General features: G+C 42.1%; 1 protein-coding gene across 1 annotated transcript; it reads left to right on the forward strand.

The window, feature by feature from the left end:
- Window positions 1–958: 958 nt before the first annotated feature.
- DARS2 (aspartyl-tRNA synthetase 2, mitochondrial) lies at window positions 959–14498 on the forward strand (the record flags this gene model as incomplete). The annotated part of the gene is made up of 16 exons (XM_010074355.1): window positions 959–1085; window positions 2451–2517; window positions 2838–2939; window positions 4143–4238; window positions 5182–5305; window positions 5955–6001; window positions 6726–6832; window positions 7653–7722; window positions 8279–8458; window positions 9230–9337; window positions 10570–10632; window positions 10813–10965; window positions 11818–12036; window positions 12507–12617; window positions 12833–12908; window positions 14026–14498. Coding segments are annotated over 16 exons (1838 nt in total), but the record flags the coding sequence as incomplete, so codon positions are not given.
- Between the last annotated feature and the right edge of the window lie 264 nt (window positions 14499–14762).

Consider the following 14762-nt stretch of genomic DNA (forward strand, 5'->3'; position numbering starts at 1 on the left):
TTGGTTTGGTTTGGTGGTTTTTTTTGTTTTCTGTTTGTTTTTTTTTCTCCTTCTCGGACCCAGGTCAGGGTAGTCTGCACAGCCGATTAAAGACACACCTAGAAATTGTTTCACCGGGATCACTTTGAAGAATGTCTTCTCTAAATCCTGCTTTCATTTGATATTTGGCATCTCATAGTGAATTGTGATTCAAAGTATTTCAGACTCATTTGTCTATTTCTTTTTTCTCCCCTAAGCTTTTAATTTTCCTTTTTCCCTTCTGTTCTGTAACACACACCCTATAAAAACAACAGGGGCAGCTGAATGCCTAACCTGACAACAAACCTTCTTGCCCTCTACTTTACTCTTTTCATTGTAAAGGCTGTAATGGAGATAACAAGGGAGATTAATTAATATAATTATACACGTATGTGTGTATAATAGCATCCTTCAAAATTTTCCTTGCAAGCTGAAACTAGCGTGTTCTGTACATGGTATGCTTGGTTTTATAACTAAGTCGTGATGCCAGGCACACTGGGGTCTTTGGAAAGTCTTCCATAATGGTTCAGGCCTTTTACTAGTCGTTACAGGCAGAAAACCGTTCGATTTACACCCCTATGGTGGGTGTCAGTATGTTTCAGCCTTGGCTTGTCAAGCCCCCTTTTTGCTGTGTCTTCTAGATTTGAGTGTGGAATTGTCAGTGTGCCTCAGGACTGATCTGCAGCTTTCCCTTCTCTTCCCCCTGAAATTTGCAGGGCAACAGTTTGCAGCAAGACTGCATTCAGGCTTCTGTATGAAAGTTTGACTGAGACACATAAATGATCCTTGTTAAGAACTTGTTTAGAACAGTTTTGTGTCATTTATGTCCTAATGTCTTGCAGCAGTTGTATTAGGGATGTATGGAGTCATTTCTTTGTGTACATCTAATTATGTTGGTGTTGGAGGGGAGCTCAGTAACTGTTTTGCTTGTTTGCGAAAGCCACAAGATTTAGTATTTTTATTCCAGACTTCAACAGCTTTATCAATCGGACCAACACCTGTGGAGAGCTGCGTTCTGCTCATGTGGGACAAGAGGTCACACTGTACGGATGGGTTCAGTATCGAAGGTAAATGCAAACCAAGGTGAAAATGGAGATGGGTATTTGCTGCATCCAATATATGCTCTTGGCCTGGATTCAGACACTTTTTTTGATGGTTCAGGTTATCTTTTCTTATCCTGCAGTAGTCACTTCTGAAGTGAGTGAAACGGTTGAGAACCATGCCGGATCAGTATTTAAAATTTCAGAGATTCATACTGATGCTAATTGATCCTCATTACAACATTAAAGCAGTTAAATATTATTACTCTTGTTGTGTAGGAGAGGAAACAGCTGAAGGCATATCTATAACAATTCTGACAGCTGTGAGCAAGTAACTTCTTTTATACAGAGTCCTTAAATTTTAAGCATACGATGTTGTTTGTCTTTTCAACTATGGCATCTAATGATGCATATTTAAAGTATGCATGCTTTACTTAAAAAGGAAATATTAAGAAAAAGGTGGTAAGCAGAGGATGAAATGTTAATTCCAATAGTTTGCTATAGGTGATGTGATACAATCACTCCTAATGGATCTGAACGCTGTAAATGTCGGGTGAAAAGCATGTGTGCGTACAGCATGGACGATACTCCAAAATGTTCTGTTCCTGGGTATGTGCTTTTAAAATGGAGATAGGTTCTGTGGCTTTGATTAAATTAATTTGTACCAAAAGTTGAATTTTTTGCATTTTACAGTCCAGAGAGGCTGATTTTTGTCCAGCATTGTTCTGCATGGATTTTTTTTTTTTTGTCAGGAGATCCTGAGCATCTCACTTTTGAGCAGTCATGGATGGAGTTCCAGGAAACAGAGTTAGGATTATTGCAATGTGATTGTTGTGCTCTTGCTTTTAAAGACAACGAGAGCATGTTTGATTTGACAGCTTCTTGGTGGATTAAGTACAATGGTAGCTGTCTCTAGTGCAGCTGAAGAGATCAAGATTTATGATTCTGAGTCTAGAAGTGTGGATTGTTCATGTGAAACTTTTTATGGGACCAGTGTTCTCCTTGTTTTGTGGTTGGGCTTTTTTTTTTTTTGTATTCATGTGAACTTTAGTTTTATTGCTCATCTAAATGTGTGTATCTGAATGATGTTTCTAAGCAGGAAATTGCACGTGTTCATAATCCCTGCTCTACATGGATTAATGTTCAAATTAAAATCCTGCCTCTCCTGGTTATTTTCATGTTGTTTGTCTATGGCTGGGCAAAATATGAAACAAATTTTTCAGATTAGATTCGGATGTGGGAAAAGTATCTGTACATACGTTACTTAGAAGTGCTTTGAGATTAGTCACCAGGTACAGAAAGTAGCTAGTTGCTATGTGCTTGGCTTAAAAAGCAGCAGACTACTGAATTTTGGAAAAACATGTTCTTCCTTTTATCTTTTTCTTGGTTCAGACAAGACCTGTTTCTGGTTTTGAGGGATTTCCAGGGCCTGACCCAGATCCTCATTCCACAGGATGAGGTAAGGACTACCAAAAAATTAGTCTGGTTTTTTTTGTGTTTTTGTTTTTGTTTTTTTTTTTTTTTCTTCTCTCTTTGGTAGCTTGCATCCAGCAGACATGGAGAGCAGAGTGAGGTACTTTACTTGGGAGTCAGAGCACTCAGTCTGACAGACTTAAGCGTTATGAGAGCCTGATCGGACCCTGCAACAGAAATGTAAATGCTGTTTCCTCTGGGTTATGGAGGAGCGATCCCAGATTCAAATGGACCTTTAAGAAATGATGCCCCGGTGCATTTATCCTGTTCTTTGGATTTCTGTGAGACATTGTCATCTTCTTGCAGGCACATTCCCATGTGAAGAAGCTCTTGTCTAATGTCCCAGTGGAGTCTGTTGTGCGAGTGACTGGAATTGTGTCCCCTCGGCCCCCAGGGCAGGAGAATCCGGTGAGGATGTTGGGGTTTCTCAGGGGTTTTATTCCTTGTGAAAAAGAGCACTGGACAGTGGGAGTATGGTGGTTTTTGTGTTACAGCTTTGCCATGGGGTCTGGATGTGTCACAGCCTATCCTTGGATAACATGAAGTGAAACAACTGCTACGACATAGAACTTAGGAGAACCTCAAAGCACATTAGACACCCACAAATTAAATTGTATCCCAGCCTTTTGAAAGGATAATGGTGAGCTTTTTCAGGCTTTCAAAGTGTAGTTGAGATTACTTATTTTCAAGAAAAAGAAATTTTGTCATTGTGAGTTCCACAGCATGCGATGACCTGTTTCTCACTCAGAATAGATTTTGCTGCTCTCATGATAGAGGAAACAGAGGCTGAATAATTTGGTAATGCTGTGCATTCCTCAGCTGTCACTGTAATCAGCTGTAGATTGATCTGTCAGGATTGTATATATCCCAGCACTGGCAGGCCTAAAGAGAATTTTATGATCATATTTTTTTTGCTCCGACCAATTACATATGTCCATAAAGAATGAAGGCTTCAAGCAGTGCTTCTATTCCTTTTAATCATTTATCATTTTGTTGGGAGGTTGTATATACTTTCCCCTGGTAAATGGAGGAAGTTCTGTAGGTTCAGATGAACTTTGATGTGGCACAGTGCTAAGTTGGGGAAGCTGTCTCTTCTCCCGTGGGATCTAAGAAAAGAAGACTAGTTCTGAGAACTGGAAGTTCTGGGAAGTTCCTCACAAGTTGCCTTTTTTGACTTGTATTAAGGACCGATGGTGATGCTGCTAATACACAACTGAAATGTATACTGCATGGTTTTGTTGAATCTACCAGAACTAGTAATTTTGTTCAAGTGCATGTGCCCTAGAAGGGTCTGTGCCTGACTGTTCCTCTGCTCAGCACGGCTTTCAAGGAGAAGGCAAAGGAAAAGTAATTGTATTTCTGGTAGAGATCAATATACTACTGGGAAAGAGCATGCCACTTTTGGCGAGATGACTTGTGTTTTTCTGAACAGAAGGGAAATCTTGGAGAAATCTGTCCTTGAGAGAAGTTCTCTGAGTTATACTGTGTTAGAAGGCAGGGAGGATAATCACATGGGTTTCTTTTCCTCACCCTGACCATCTGTGAAATGCCCGTGTCCAATTGTTTTCCCTAAGTTTTGTAATTAATTTTTTTCTTGCCTTTTTGCTACAGAAAATGCCAACAGGGGATATCGAAGTGAAGGCGGAGACTGCAGAGATCTTAAACTCCTGCAAGAAGCTACCTTTTGAAATCAAGGATTTTATCAAGGTGTCTGTGTTTTGTTTTGGTTTGTTTTTTCTTTTTGTTTGTTTGTTTTTTTAACCAAAGTGCTATCTTTTCTGTAAATTGTGAATTTGGCCAGGGTGATGGCAAGACATCTGAGAGCTTTGTCTGGTTCTCCCAGCTCTGCTTTTGGGGAAGGATGATATTTAAAATAGGGGTGCTACTTGTTAGTTGTGTGGATGTATTTCTAATTAGAGTTCAGCAGAAAATAAGGCTTGAATGATTACAGTGCACAGTGTTTTCAAATATCGCTGCAAGAACAGATGGTAAAGGGAAGAGTGAAAGAAATCAGGCTATGCTACCTTTTTTGAGAGTGTGAAACAGAACCTGTGAATGCACTGCTGTGTTTTAAGGCAAGGGTGCTTAGTCTTATTTGGACAAGTAGCTAGTCAGTAAGTACAGAGTCTTACAAGAGGTTAGTTTTAGTGCAGGCTCCATGGTGTAGGAGAGGCGTTACTGTTAATTGAAGATATTCTCTGTTCCATTGAGACTGTGACTGATAAATAGGTGTTGGAATTGGGAGAACTGGGACCTGTTTCTTCCGTGTTACAGGTCCTGGGCAATTCCCATCATCTGCACTACTTTAGTTTCCTCATCTGTAGTAACGATGTTGTTCCTTTAGGTCTATGTGTGGTACCACTCCTCTGCTTAAAAATAGCAAGGAGGATTGCTGCAGTCTGTTGCAGTGTGCTGAGAATGAGGGCTGAAATCCTGAGCTTTGAGGTAGCTCTTATCACAGTTTGTTTTTTAAGTGATTTTCATGGCTGGAAGCACTCTAAGTGGCTGATGTTTGTGTAGGTTGTGGGTTGTGGCAATAGAGCAGCATTCTTTTTTAGCTTCCCCTTTTTGTCCTGCGGCTTTAGGAGCAGCTTCATTGGACATGCAATTTGAATTTTGTCTCTTAATCCTGATCATATCTTATCTCCAGAAATCAGAGGCTTTACGGATGCAGTATCGCTACTTGGACTTGCGTAGCTTCCAATTGCAGTATAACCTGCGGCTGAGATCACAGATAGTGATGAAGATGCGTGACTACCTGTGTAACCTTCATGGTAAGAAAAGGGCTTGAAGAACAGTGTGCTGCAAACAACATTTTAGCCCTCCCTTCTGTTTTCTGTTGGTGGGAGAGATTGCCAATCAACTTGCTACTCCAAACTGGTCCCACTTATAAGGACATGTCTGCTTGCAGTGGGGTCTTTAGAGGGATGTTGGGCAGGCCTGAAGAACAAAGTATGTTGAAATCTCCTAGCATTCTACAAACCAGTTGTTTCAAATGAGCTATATCCAGAAAATTAAGTAAGAAAAGGCCTTTTGCAGGTCATTTCCCTCTTTTGATCACCCAACTGGAGATATGTCAAAGAGGTGGATTTCTTACAGGGCTTTTGCTTATCCTAAAATTAGGAATTACTTTTTGGAAAAGCAAAGCCTAGTTCAAAATAGATAGAGAAGTAATTTTTCAGCCTAAATGGAGTCCTCTGTCATCATCAGTTCTGGCAGGACATCACGGTAGCTCGGAGCCTTTAAATCTGTTGTTACACAAGTTGTTCTTAGAAGCAGTAAAATCTGTAGATTTTGGAGACACTACACGGTGTGCTAGACTACCTGTTCTGCTGACTAACCCTACTCTAGCTTATTTTCTGTCATACTAGTTCTTCCTGCTCTCAGCATATTCTGTATCTGAAGCATGTGTTTGTTCCTCAGGGTTTGTGGATGTAGAAACTCCAACACTCTTTAAAAGAACCCCAGGGGTATGTATTCTGTTAGTAATGCATTTTAGCCTCCTGTAATTGCATCAGCAGTTTGTGGTTGAATTGCTGTCAGTTGCCACTCAGCCTTCACTGCTGTTCTCTCACTGAATAACAGCTTGTGCAAATTTCTGATACGTTTCCTTTTAAAAGCAGAGGGAGTGAAAGGAAAGAGGTGATATCTTGGGTCTGCTTTTTGAACCTTCAGAGGAATAAAGTTCTGTCTTGTAAAGCACATGTTGAATGCAAGACCTGTCCTGGGACAGACAGATTATAAAGCCAAAAAACTTCCTCTGAACACTGTTTGCCCAGCACTTATCTCTTAACTGGTGGGTTACTGCAGTGGCACTACTCAAGTAATTTTAATTTGAGTTTATATTCCTTTCTTTCATTTCAAAAATAGTCACAAAGAAGAGGGCTGTAGCCCAGGAGTTGTTGATGCAGCTAACACATGGAGTTCTTGCATTTAAACCCCTGCCTTGGATGGAGTACTGTTGTGCATAAGTCTTGCAGAGCAGAAGGTGGAGAATCCTCCTTTGGGATATTTTGGAACAAGCTGGTTTACAGATTTTTTTAAGTGTAATGTACAAACAGCCATTTCCTTGCTAAGGGGATTTCATAATGGCGAAAGTAGGTCCTTTCTTCTTGTGCTTCTAGTCTGTGCTCTCTGCCAGGAGCTGAGGCCACTTATTTGCTGAAATGTATAAGCTTTTCTTTCTGACACTAGGGAGCAAAAGAATTCCTTGTGCCCTCGAGGGAAGCGGGCAAGTTCTACTGTCTGCCACAGAGTCCTCAGCAGTTCAAGCAGCTCCTTATGGTTGGAGGCCTGGACAGGTAAGAGTTTCTTGGATTCCTGCTCTCTACATGTCCTGTCCACGGTTTGCTTGCTTTGATCTGTGTGGTTTTAGATACTTTTGCAAAAGCTTATTGCCAAAGATTCTGTGTTTTGAAGAGGGATCTTTAAATATTTGTGAGTTTTCAGCTAGGCCCTTTGCCCCCCAACAGTAATGCCTCCCAGTAAGAGGAAATGTGTGCTGTTTGAAGGCTGATATCTTCAATGTTATTTTAAATGGAAACCTGATCTGAAGCACAGTCTGCCTGAATGGCAGAAAATCTAGTGTGTGATAAAAGCCTCTCCAAGAGTAACCTATAGAACTAACTGAGATGAGGCTGGGCAGCTGAGCATGACTGAGACAAAGCATGTTCTCAGGGTGCACGAGTACAAAACTTTTAATTTGGCTTGTTTCTCCAAAAAAAAAAAAAAATCAAAAGAGAGGGATACAGTTGTTCATACGGTGAACTATAGGCCAGGCCTTGACCATGAGTGAGTTTTACATGGCTGCTTGGAGTCCAGGGTTGGAGCAGAAAGTGGGAAAAGGGGTTGCGTATGTCCCTGTTGGGACACAGCTCGCCTGGCAGCCTCCACATGCCTCTGGAAGATGTAGTTGGAGGTGGATACAGCTGCTGATGCAGTTACTTCCACTCAAAATTCCATGCTTTTGAGGGGATGGGAGCAACTAGGGCTATGATAATCTGTTGCAAAGGGGACAGAGCTCTCTCTTTTTTCCTTTTTTTTTTTTTTATGTTTGATTCTGTTGCCACAATTTAATTTAGGGTACTTCAAATTGTTGTCTAAGTAAAAGTACTATTGCAGGTACTTTCAGGTTGCTCGCTGCTTCCGAGATGAAGGTTCACGGCCTGACAGGCAGCCTGAATTCACTCAGGTAACCAGCTTGCACTGCCTTTCGCCCTCCTCCACCTGAATAGCTTGTAGCTGTTTTCCTTTCTGCAGGTTTAGTTTCTGCCTGTACCATGTTGTTTGCTGCATGTTTCACAGACGCAGCCCTTTGAAGTTAGTATGGGACATGCACAGAGTGGTCCCTGTCCTTGGGTGACTGCGCAGTCCCAGGTGCTGTGGATGTGGGAATTGTGTTGCAGCAGTGATTGTGCTTGATGATGCAATCTCCTGTCCTGCTGGGTCAGGCATCCCATTCCTCAGCCTTGAGATCCTAGGCAGAGTTAGCCTGGTTCATTCAAGGCTTCTCGTTCTGTCCTTGTCATCATTACCTCATCCAGTTCTCTGAGGAGGTTGTCGCCTGAGTCATCAGGCTGTAGAGAGATCGTAAGCATGTCCTCAGTCTAATGCAGTCATGCTGTGATTTCATGTAGTATATTGGGTTTTTTTATGCTGGCTTTATAGTCAAGAGCTTCTGCAAGTAGCAGTGCAAAGGCAAAACCTGTAGCTAATGTGGAACGCCCCCTCTTGTTTTCTGTTTTAAGATAGATATAGAGATGTCATTTGTAGATCAAGCTGGGATCCAGAGACTGATAGAGGGCCTCCTGCAATATTCCTGGCCTGAGGAAAGAGGCTCCATTACGACTCCTTTTCCTTCCATGACATATGAGGAGGCGCTGGCTGACTATGGGACTGATAAACCAGACACTCGCTTTGGGATGAAGGTGAGGGTTTCCCCATTGGGAACTTGCAGCTTTTCTTTTCTGTTAGTGTATTAAGAATAATCTTAGTTTTAAATAATGGATACATGATTGGCTGAGGTTCTTAATGCTGTAGTTTACCTAAGGTGTCTGTCCTATCATTGCTGTTTGCACACATAATCATCTGTTGGAGAAGAGATGGATTTTGATTATTTGGTTGTGGGAAAATATATAGATATTTTTAGAACACTTTAAAGATAATGGAGTGTTAGGAAGTAATGTGTCTTGACTGTCTTAAAAACAGAAGCCCATAAGGCATCCACAGATACTGTATGTGCTTTTCTCAACTGCACTCCAAAGCATGCTCCTGGTGAGTGTGCTTCATGAGACAGGCTTCTGAAGATCTTTTCCTGGTAATCAGCTGCAGTTGTGTGCATGCACTGTTTGTATATGAAATAAGAATATTAAGAGGAACAGTGCTAATAAGCAAGAAAGCATCTTATATTTTCCTAGAAATTAATTTGGAGGGTTTCTTTTTCAGTATGCAGCTCTCTACTGTCATCCATCTCAGCCTTGGCTTTTCCCAGCTGTCTTGCATTTCTGTTTCTGCAGTGTTCAGCTTCTTAATGGTTATTCCAGCTTGGCCCCATTCATTTCTTTGTGAACCATTTGATTTCAATGAACAAAGAAATTATATCCCAGGGAATGATGTTGAAGGTGTTAAGACACGGGTGGAGGATATTTGGTTCATGTTGATACCTCTGCTGATTTTTCCTGTGATCTCTTCTTTCTCAGATAGTGGATATCAGTGATTTTTTACGAAGATCAGACATTCGGTTTGTGCAGAATGCACTCAGTTACCCAAACGGCACTGTCAAAGCCATTTGTATCCCTCAGGGAGTGGTAAGTGATGCTTTTACATACTGCGTATGGTTTATGTGAAATAAATAAAATACCAATTTGAGTTCCCTTGTTGGTAAGGAAATGTTCCTTGCTATTACTGGGGGAGTAGTGCCCTTCAGGGAACTTGGGATTTGTTGTGATTGACGTCAGCTTGGGCTTAGTGGTGTTAGAAGAGGGGAATGGAGACGATCAGGTGATGCGAAGAATATATTGTCCTCAGGAAGTGGCAGAAGAAAACAGAGCTGCAAGGTCCCTTGAGGATAGTGAAGCCCCTCAGGGCATCAGCTTGTTTTTGTCAAGGATGGCTTCTGGAGTGAATCTCAATAATAAATTGTGCCCTGTGGCAAGAGATTTGAAATAGAGCCAGGTATGGCACAGCTCTGTTCTGGACCAGTGAGAGAAAGGCCAGGTGGTTACAAGCCCTCCTCATGTTTGCTTTTGCTGCATTTGTGGGCACAACTCATGTTGTGTAATGAGAACGTCACAAACCAAATACAAGGCTGACAACAGATATAGAAGATTGACACAGCCGTGTATTTTTGGCAGGGAAGCAGATTTAATTCTGGCTGTGGTCATCTTTGCAGCTTGGGCAGTATGGAAAGAAAAATCCCCTAAACAGTGAGTTTTATTTGGGGAACAGGACTTTGACTATTCTCTTGGGATTCCTTTAATTTTGGCACAGAACACAAGTTACCAGCTTCCCATGAGAGGGCACTAAGGTGTGAGCAAAACAAAAGTGGTCTCTTGAGCCTCTCTAACCATTAGAGTAGCTGAAAAAAAAAATCAAGATCTTGACGCAGGTTCTCATTTACTGCATTTCTTTGTGTGGGAGTCAGTCCAGTTGGTTTCGCTCTGTTCCTACAAATTGAGGAATCGTCAAACCTTCCCCATCAACAATGTGGTGTTCTAACCTTGTTCCTGCACACTGGAGGCAGTTAGTTGACATAATCTAGCTCTGACCAGTTACATCTGATCTGTGAGTAGAGAGAAAAACTGCAGCCAGATGTACAGCCTAGAGGGGCTTTTCCTGAAAGGATCCCTTGGAGAAGATGCCCAGCTGCAACCTAGTGCTGTGAGCCCTGTCCTGTTCCACAGCCCTCATGAGAACTTGTACTAAAAACAAAAGAACTTTGAGAAGCTTGGACACAGCTCAGTCAGTAGATTTGAATCCTGGTTAGGCTTTCCATAGATTTTGCTGACGTTTAATGTGTCTTCTCTTGCTCTTTCCCCAGAGGTATCTTAAAAATAAAGACTTGGAGTCATTAAAGGAGTCTGCAAAGTCCCAGTGTAACCAGGTGAGACAAACACTGCTGAGGCATTGGAAGCAGTGAATGACTGAGTGTGTATTAAGGCACTTGCAGGCAGAGGAAGGTACAAGAGCAGTTTTTAAAAGCTGAGAGTCAGTGCCTGAGCATGTGATGCTTTAAGACAAGAGAGGGCAGCATTGGACTGAATGTACTCTTATCTTTCTTCAGGAAATCATGGAAATTATCTGCAGGCCTGATGGAAGCTTGAAGTCTCTGCTTACAAAGTTTCTTGGTGAGAAGCAGCAGGCAGAGCTTATCCAAGCACTGAACTTGCAGGTCGATGATGTGGTACTGCTGGCAGCTGGTGAACACAAGCAAGTGGTAGGAAGCATTTCTTGGGTGGCTGAGTTGAATGTTGCTGATGATAGCTTTGATGTTATCTGGCCTTATTCTAATTCTTCTTATTATTAAAATAGGTCATCATCTAATTCTGTCTTTCTCTGAAGCTGCAGCAACAGCAAATAATGCCTGAAATATAGCTATCACTTTTATTTCCCCCAGTCAAATTCTGGGAAGAACTCATAACTGAAATGAAGGCTGGAATATAAAACAGGAACAAATTAGTGCCTCCTTTTCTCTCACCATAACTTCATTTTTAAAGTATCAAACAGAGTTTGGAAAACAAAGTCAACTAGGTAATTTTGTCTCCCATAAGCAGATGATTTGTGAAGCACAGCTGCTTCTTAGCAGCAATGACGGGGGATTCTGTCTACCCTACTCTATATTCTTTCCAGCAGATGCTGCCTTCCAAGTATTGGTTTGTGACAAGGTGTCATGCTTTGCTTGATAGCCAAAATGTTATCATGTTCTCTGTCAATGTCTTCATTTTGCTGTCTACAAAGTGCAGATCTTCCCTGTGCTGCCCTGGTTAATCTGTATTGTGTAGAGCTTGAGGTTAGTCTAGGTGAGTCCTGTGAGGATGGAACATTTGGAAGGTAATGAGCTTTCTAGCTCCTTACTCAACTTTCTTTGCCAAACCCTGGAGCTGCTGCTGCCTGAGCACGAAGCTATATATCTTTTAGGAGACAAGGCAAAAGTATTTAAGGCAACAATACATTACAACTGATGCTGTCTCTGATGCTACCTTTATGAAACACTCTCCCTGGTCAGTGTTTGAGTGACTTCCCTGTTAGTGAAATTGCCCCATCTCATTCTCTCCCTTCTCTTTTGCAGTGCTTTGCATTAGGAAGCCTAAGGTTGGAGAGTGCTGACCTTCTGGAGGCAGCTGGGCTGGTGCTCCGTGATCCTAGGACTTTTCACTTTCTGTGGGTGGTGGATTTTCCACTTTTCCTCCCCAAGGAAGAGAATCCCACTGAACTGGAATCTGCTCATCACCCCTTCACTGCCCCTCATCCTTCAGATACCAGCCTCCTCTATTCTGATCCCACAAAGGTAACTGAGTTCACGCCTGCCCTGCTGGCTCTTTTACAGCTGCGTGTCCTGGAAAACTGGGAGAGTAGCCTCTGTTTTTACTGTAGAAAGGGATGTTGTTTCATGGAACTGACTGCATGTTGTATGCATCTGTTTGGAAGAGATGGCTGCCAGATTACTCTGAGTGGCAAATATCCATGTGTGCCCCTGACAAAAGAAGCTTAAAGGAAACAGTCGCTTGAGGGGAGGAGTCTTATATATTTGGCCCATCCCATGTTGCTTCAGGTTTTGATCAACTTTGATCAGCTCTGTCAGCAGCAGTCCAGGCCTCCTGTAGGACTGGTACCTGAACTGCAAAGTACCACTGAGAGACCAGTACTGTAGTACGTCATGGCTTCAGTTCCCAGTGTCTTTGCTGTCTGCGTGCAGGTTGGTGTTAAATGCAGCTGTGCCCCAGCCTTGCCAAGGTGCTCGTTCTTTTCTTTCTGCAGGTCCGTAGCCAGCACTATGACCTTGTGCTGAATGGCAGTGAAGTTGGAGGTGGCTCCATCAGAATTCATAGTGCAGAACAACAGCGTTTTGTGCTGGAGAAAGTGCTGAAGGTAACAGCTACAGATGTCTCTTAACGTCCTCTCAGAGATTTAAATGACTACTTAATTTAAATAGCTGCTTCATATTCTGAAAGAAACACTCGTGTGCTTCTTAGAGAAATGTAACCCTAGCCCTGAGTGATGCATGATTTCATCATACCTTCATCTTATGTTGCTAGTAGGAAAAGCATTGTTTACCCAGTGACGCTTGTTATGTAATTTTGCAGGAGGACTCTCAGGTGCTTTTCCATCTGCTTGAGGCTTTGGAGTTTGGAGCTCCGCCTCATGGAGGAATTGCTTTAGGTGAGTGCTCTGTAGCTCTCCAGGATGTAGATCTCTTGTGAGGTTTTTTTTGGGCATGTTAGATCACAGGATCCCTCACGCTTGTTATCAAAAGGCTTGTGTCCTCCTGAAAGAGAGGGCTGTTCTGGTGTGGCTGTTTGGCACCACCACCATGGTAAACTGTGGGATTACACAGTGCTTCTATCTCTGTAGCTGCTTTGTAGAAGAAAACAGAGGTTTTGTCACCAAGTGCAGAACGTTTTGGTGTTCCTCCCCAGTGTCATAGCGTGATTTAGTTCTTATGCAAGGGCCAAATCAATATTGGTGGCTGTAAGGATGTTCCTTATACACTGTTACACAAACAGCATATTCATTAAGATTAGGTTATCATCTTTATTCTCATTCCTGCACAGTGAGAACAGGATCTCTCTACTGCATGCCTAGAGGCTTGTGACAGCATGGTACTTTTTGTGCCCTGGGTCACAGCCACAACCTTGCCATCTGCTTCAGTCTCACTTCCCTTCTTCCTTATCTGTTTTGCTCACTAAATCAGATACTGTCAGATTTTAGCTTTTTTTCTGGAATCTTGCAAGTTTGTGTTTTTTTCTTTTCTTTTTTTTTATTTTTTTTTTTAAAAACACCCCAAACTCCACCAAAACAAACAATAAAAAAACACACAAAAAAGTAGTTTTCCAGTGGTTTTCCAGTGTTATTTCCCTCCATCCAATCATGCAGAGGCTGTTGCTCTTTCTGAATTCCTCCTGGTGGTAATAGTTCAGAACTGGCTGATCAAGGGCTTTGTTTGAGCAGTTGGGCAGAGCCCTGACAATGTTCCTGCCACTTAGCTGGTTTTCTTATGTGGTCTTTGCAAAGGCACTGTGTCTGTCTTGCAGTCCTTGATGTGTTGCAGAACTTTCTGTAATATTGAAAAGCTTTATTTTGCTAGGTATTTCTGTTCTTCAGACAAGTCTATTTCTCTGCTATGGGTTGAGATTAATTTTTTCCCCTTACTTGCTTCAGTTTTATTCTTCAAACTCAGGAATATTATCTACTTCATCTTTGTTTTCTTTTTCTGAATTTGAGAAAGCAATGTAGAGCTGTAACTCAAGTATTTCACCAATTTGTTTTTTGCCTCTAGGACTTGACAGACTGATCTCTCTCATTGTTGACGCTCCAAGTATCCGCGATGTCATTGCTTTTCCTAAATCCTTCAGGGGACGGGACCTGATGGGCGATGCTCCAGACTATGTTACTCCTGAAGAATTAGAGCCATATCACATCCAGGTTTCCTGGCCTCTTGCAGAAATAGAGGTAAAGAAGAACTGACTTGCAACCAGCGATGTAAGCTGATCTGTTCAACCAGAAGTGGTTACAGCTTCTAAATACTGGAATTCAGTTCAGAAAACATCAACTGTTACGGGAGGGTGAGGAGCAGTACCAGCCTCACTGCACCATGGCAGTTTCAGGATGGAATGGGGAACAGATATGAGGGCTCCTGATGGGAATTCACCTTTGAGTTGGTAATGGGAAGGTGAAGTACAAAAGCAGAAGAAAATAACATTATTTTAGCATAGGGTATTAAGATTGTTGGCTTTGGGGTGTCATACTGGAGTGATGATGGGATCTGTATTTTCACTCCCCACATGTAAAGTATTTATTCTCCTATCTGGAAGAGATAGTGTCAGCTTCACTGGTAGGATGGTTTATACTCCTGATGATCATCAAATTTGTTCGCTGAGGACTGGTACAATAAAGCAGTGCTGTGCTGGGCCAAGAGCTCTGGACACTTCACAGCAAACTTCAGTGCTGCCAGCAGCTTGTCTCATGTTCATCATGATCATGCAGAACTTGCCATGGGGTGTTCATATTCAGCTG

Source organism: Pterocles gutturalis, unplaced genomic scaffold (genome assembly GCF_000699245.1).
Source record: "Pterocles gutturalis isolate BGI_N339 unplaced genomic scaffold, ASM69924v1 scaffold17222, whole genome shotgun sequence".
Classification (NCBI taxonomy): Eukaryota; Metazoa; Chordata; class Aves; order Pterocliformes; family Pteroclidae; genus Pterocles; species Pterocles gutturalis.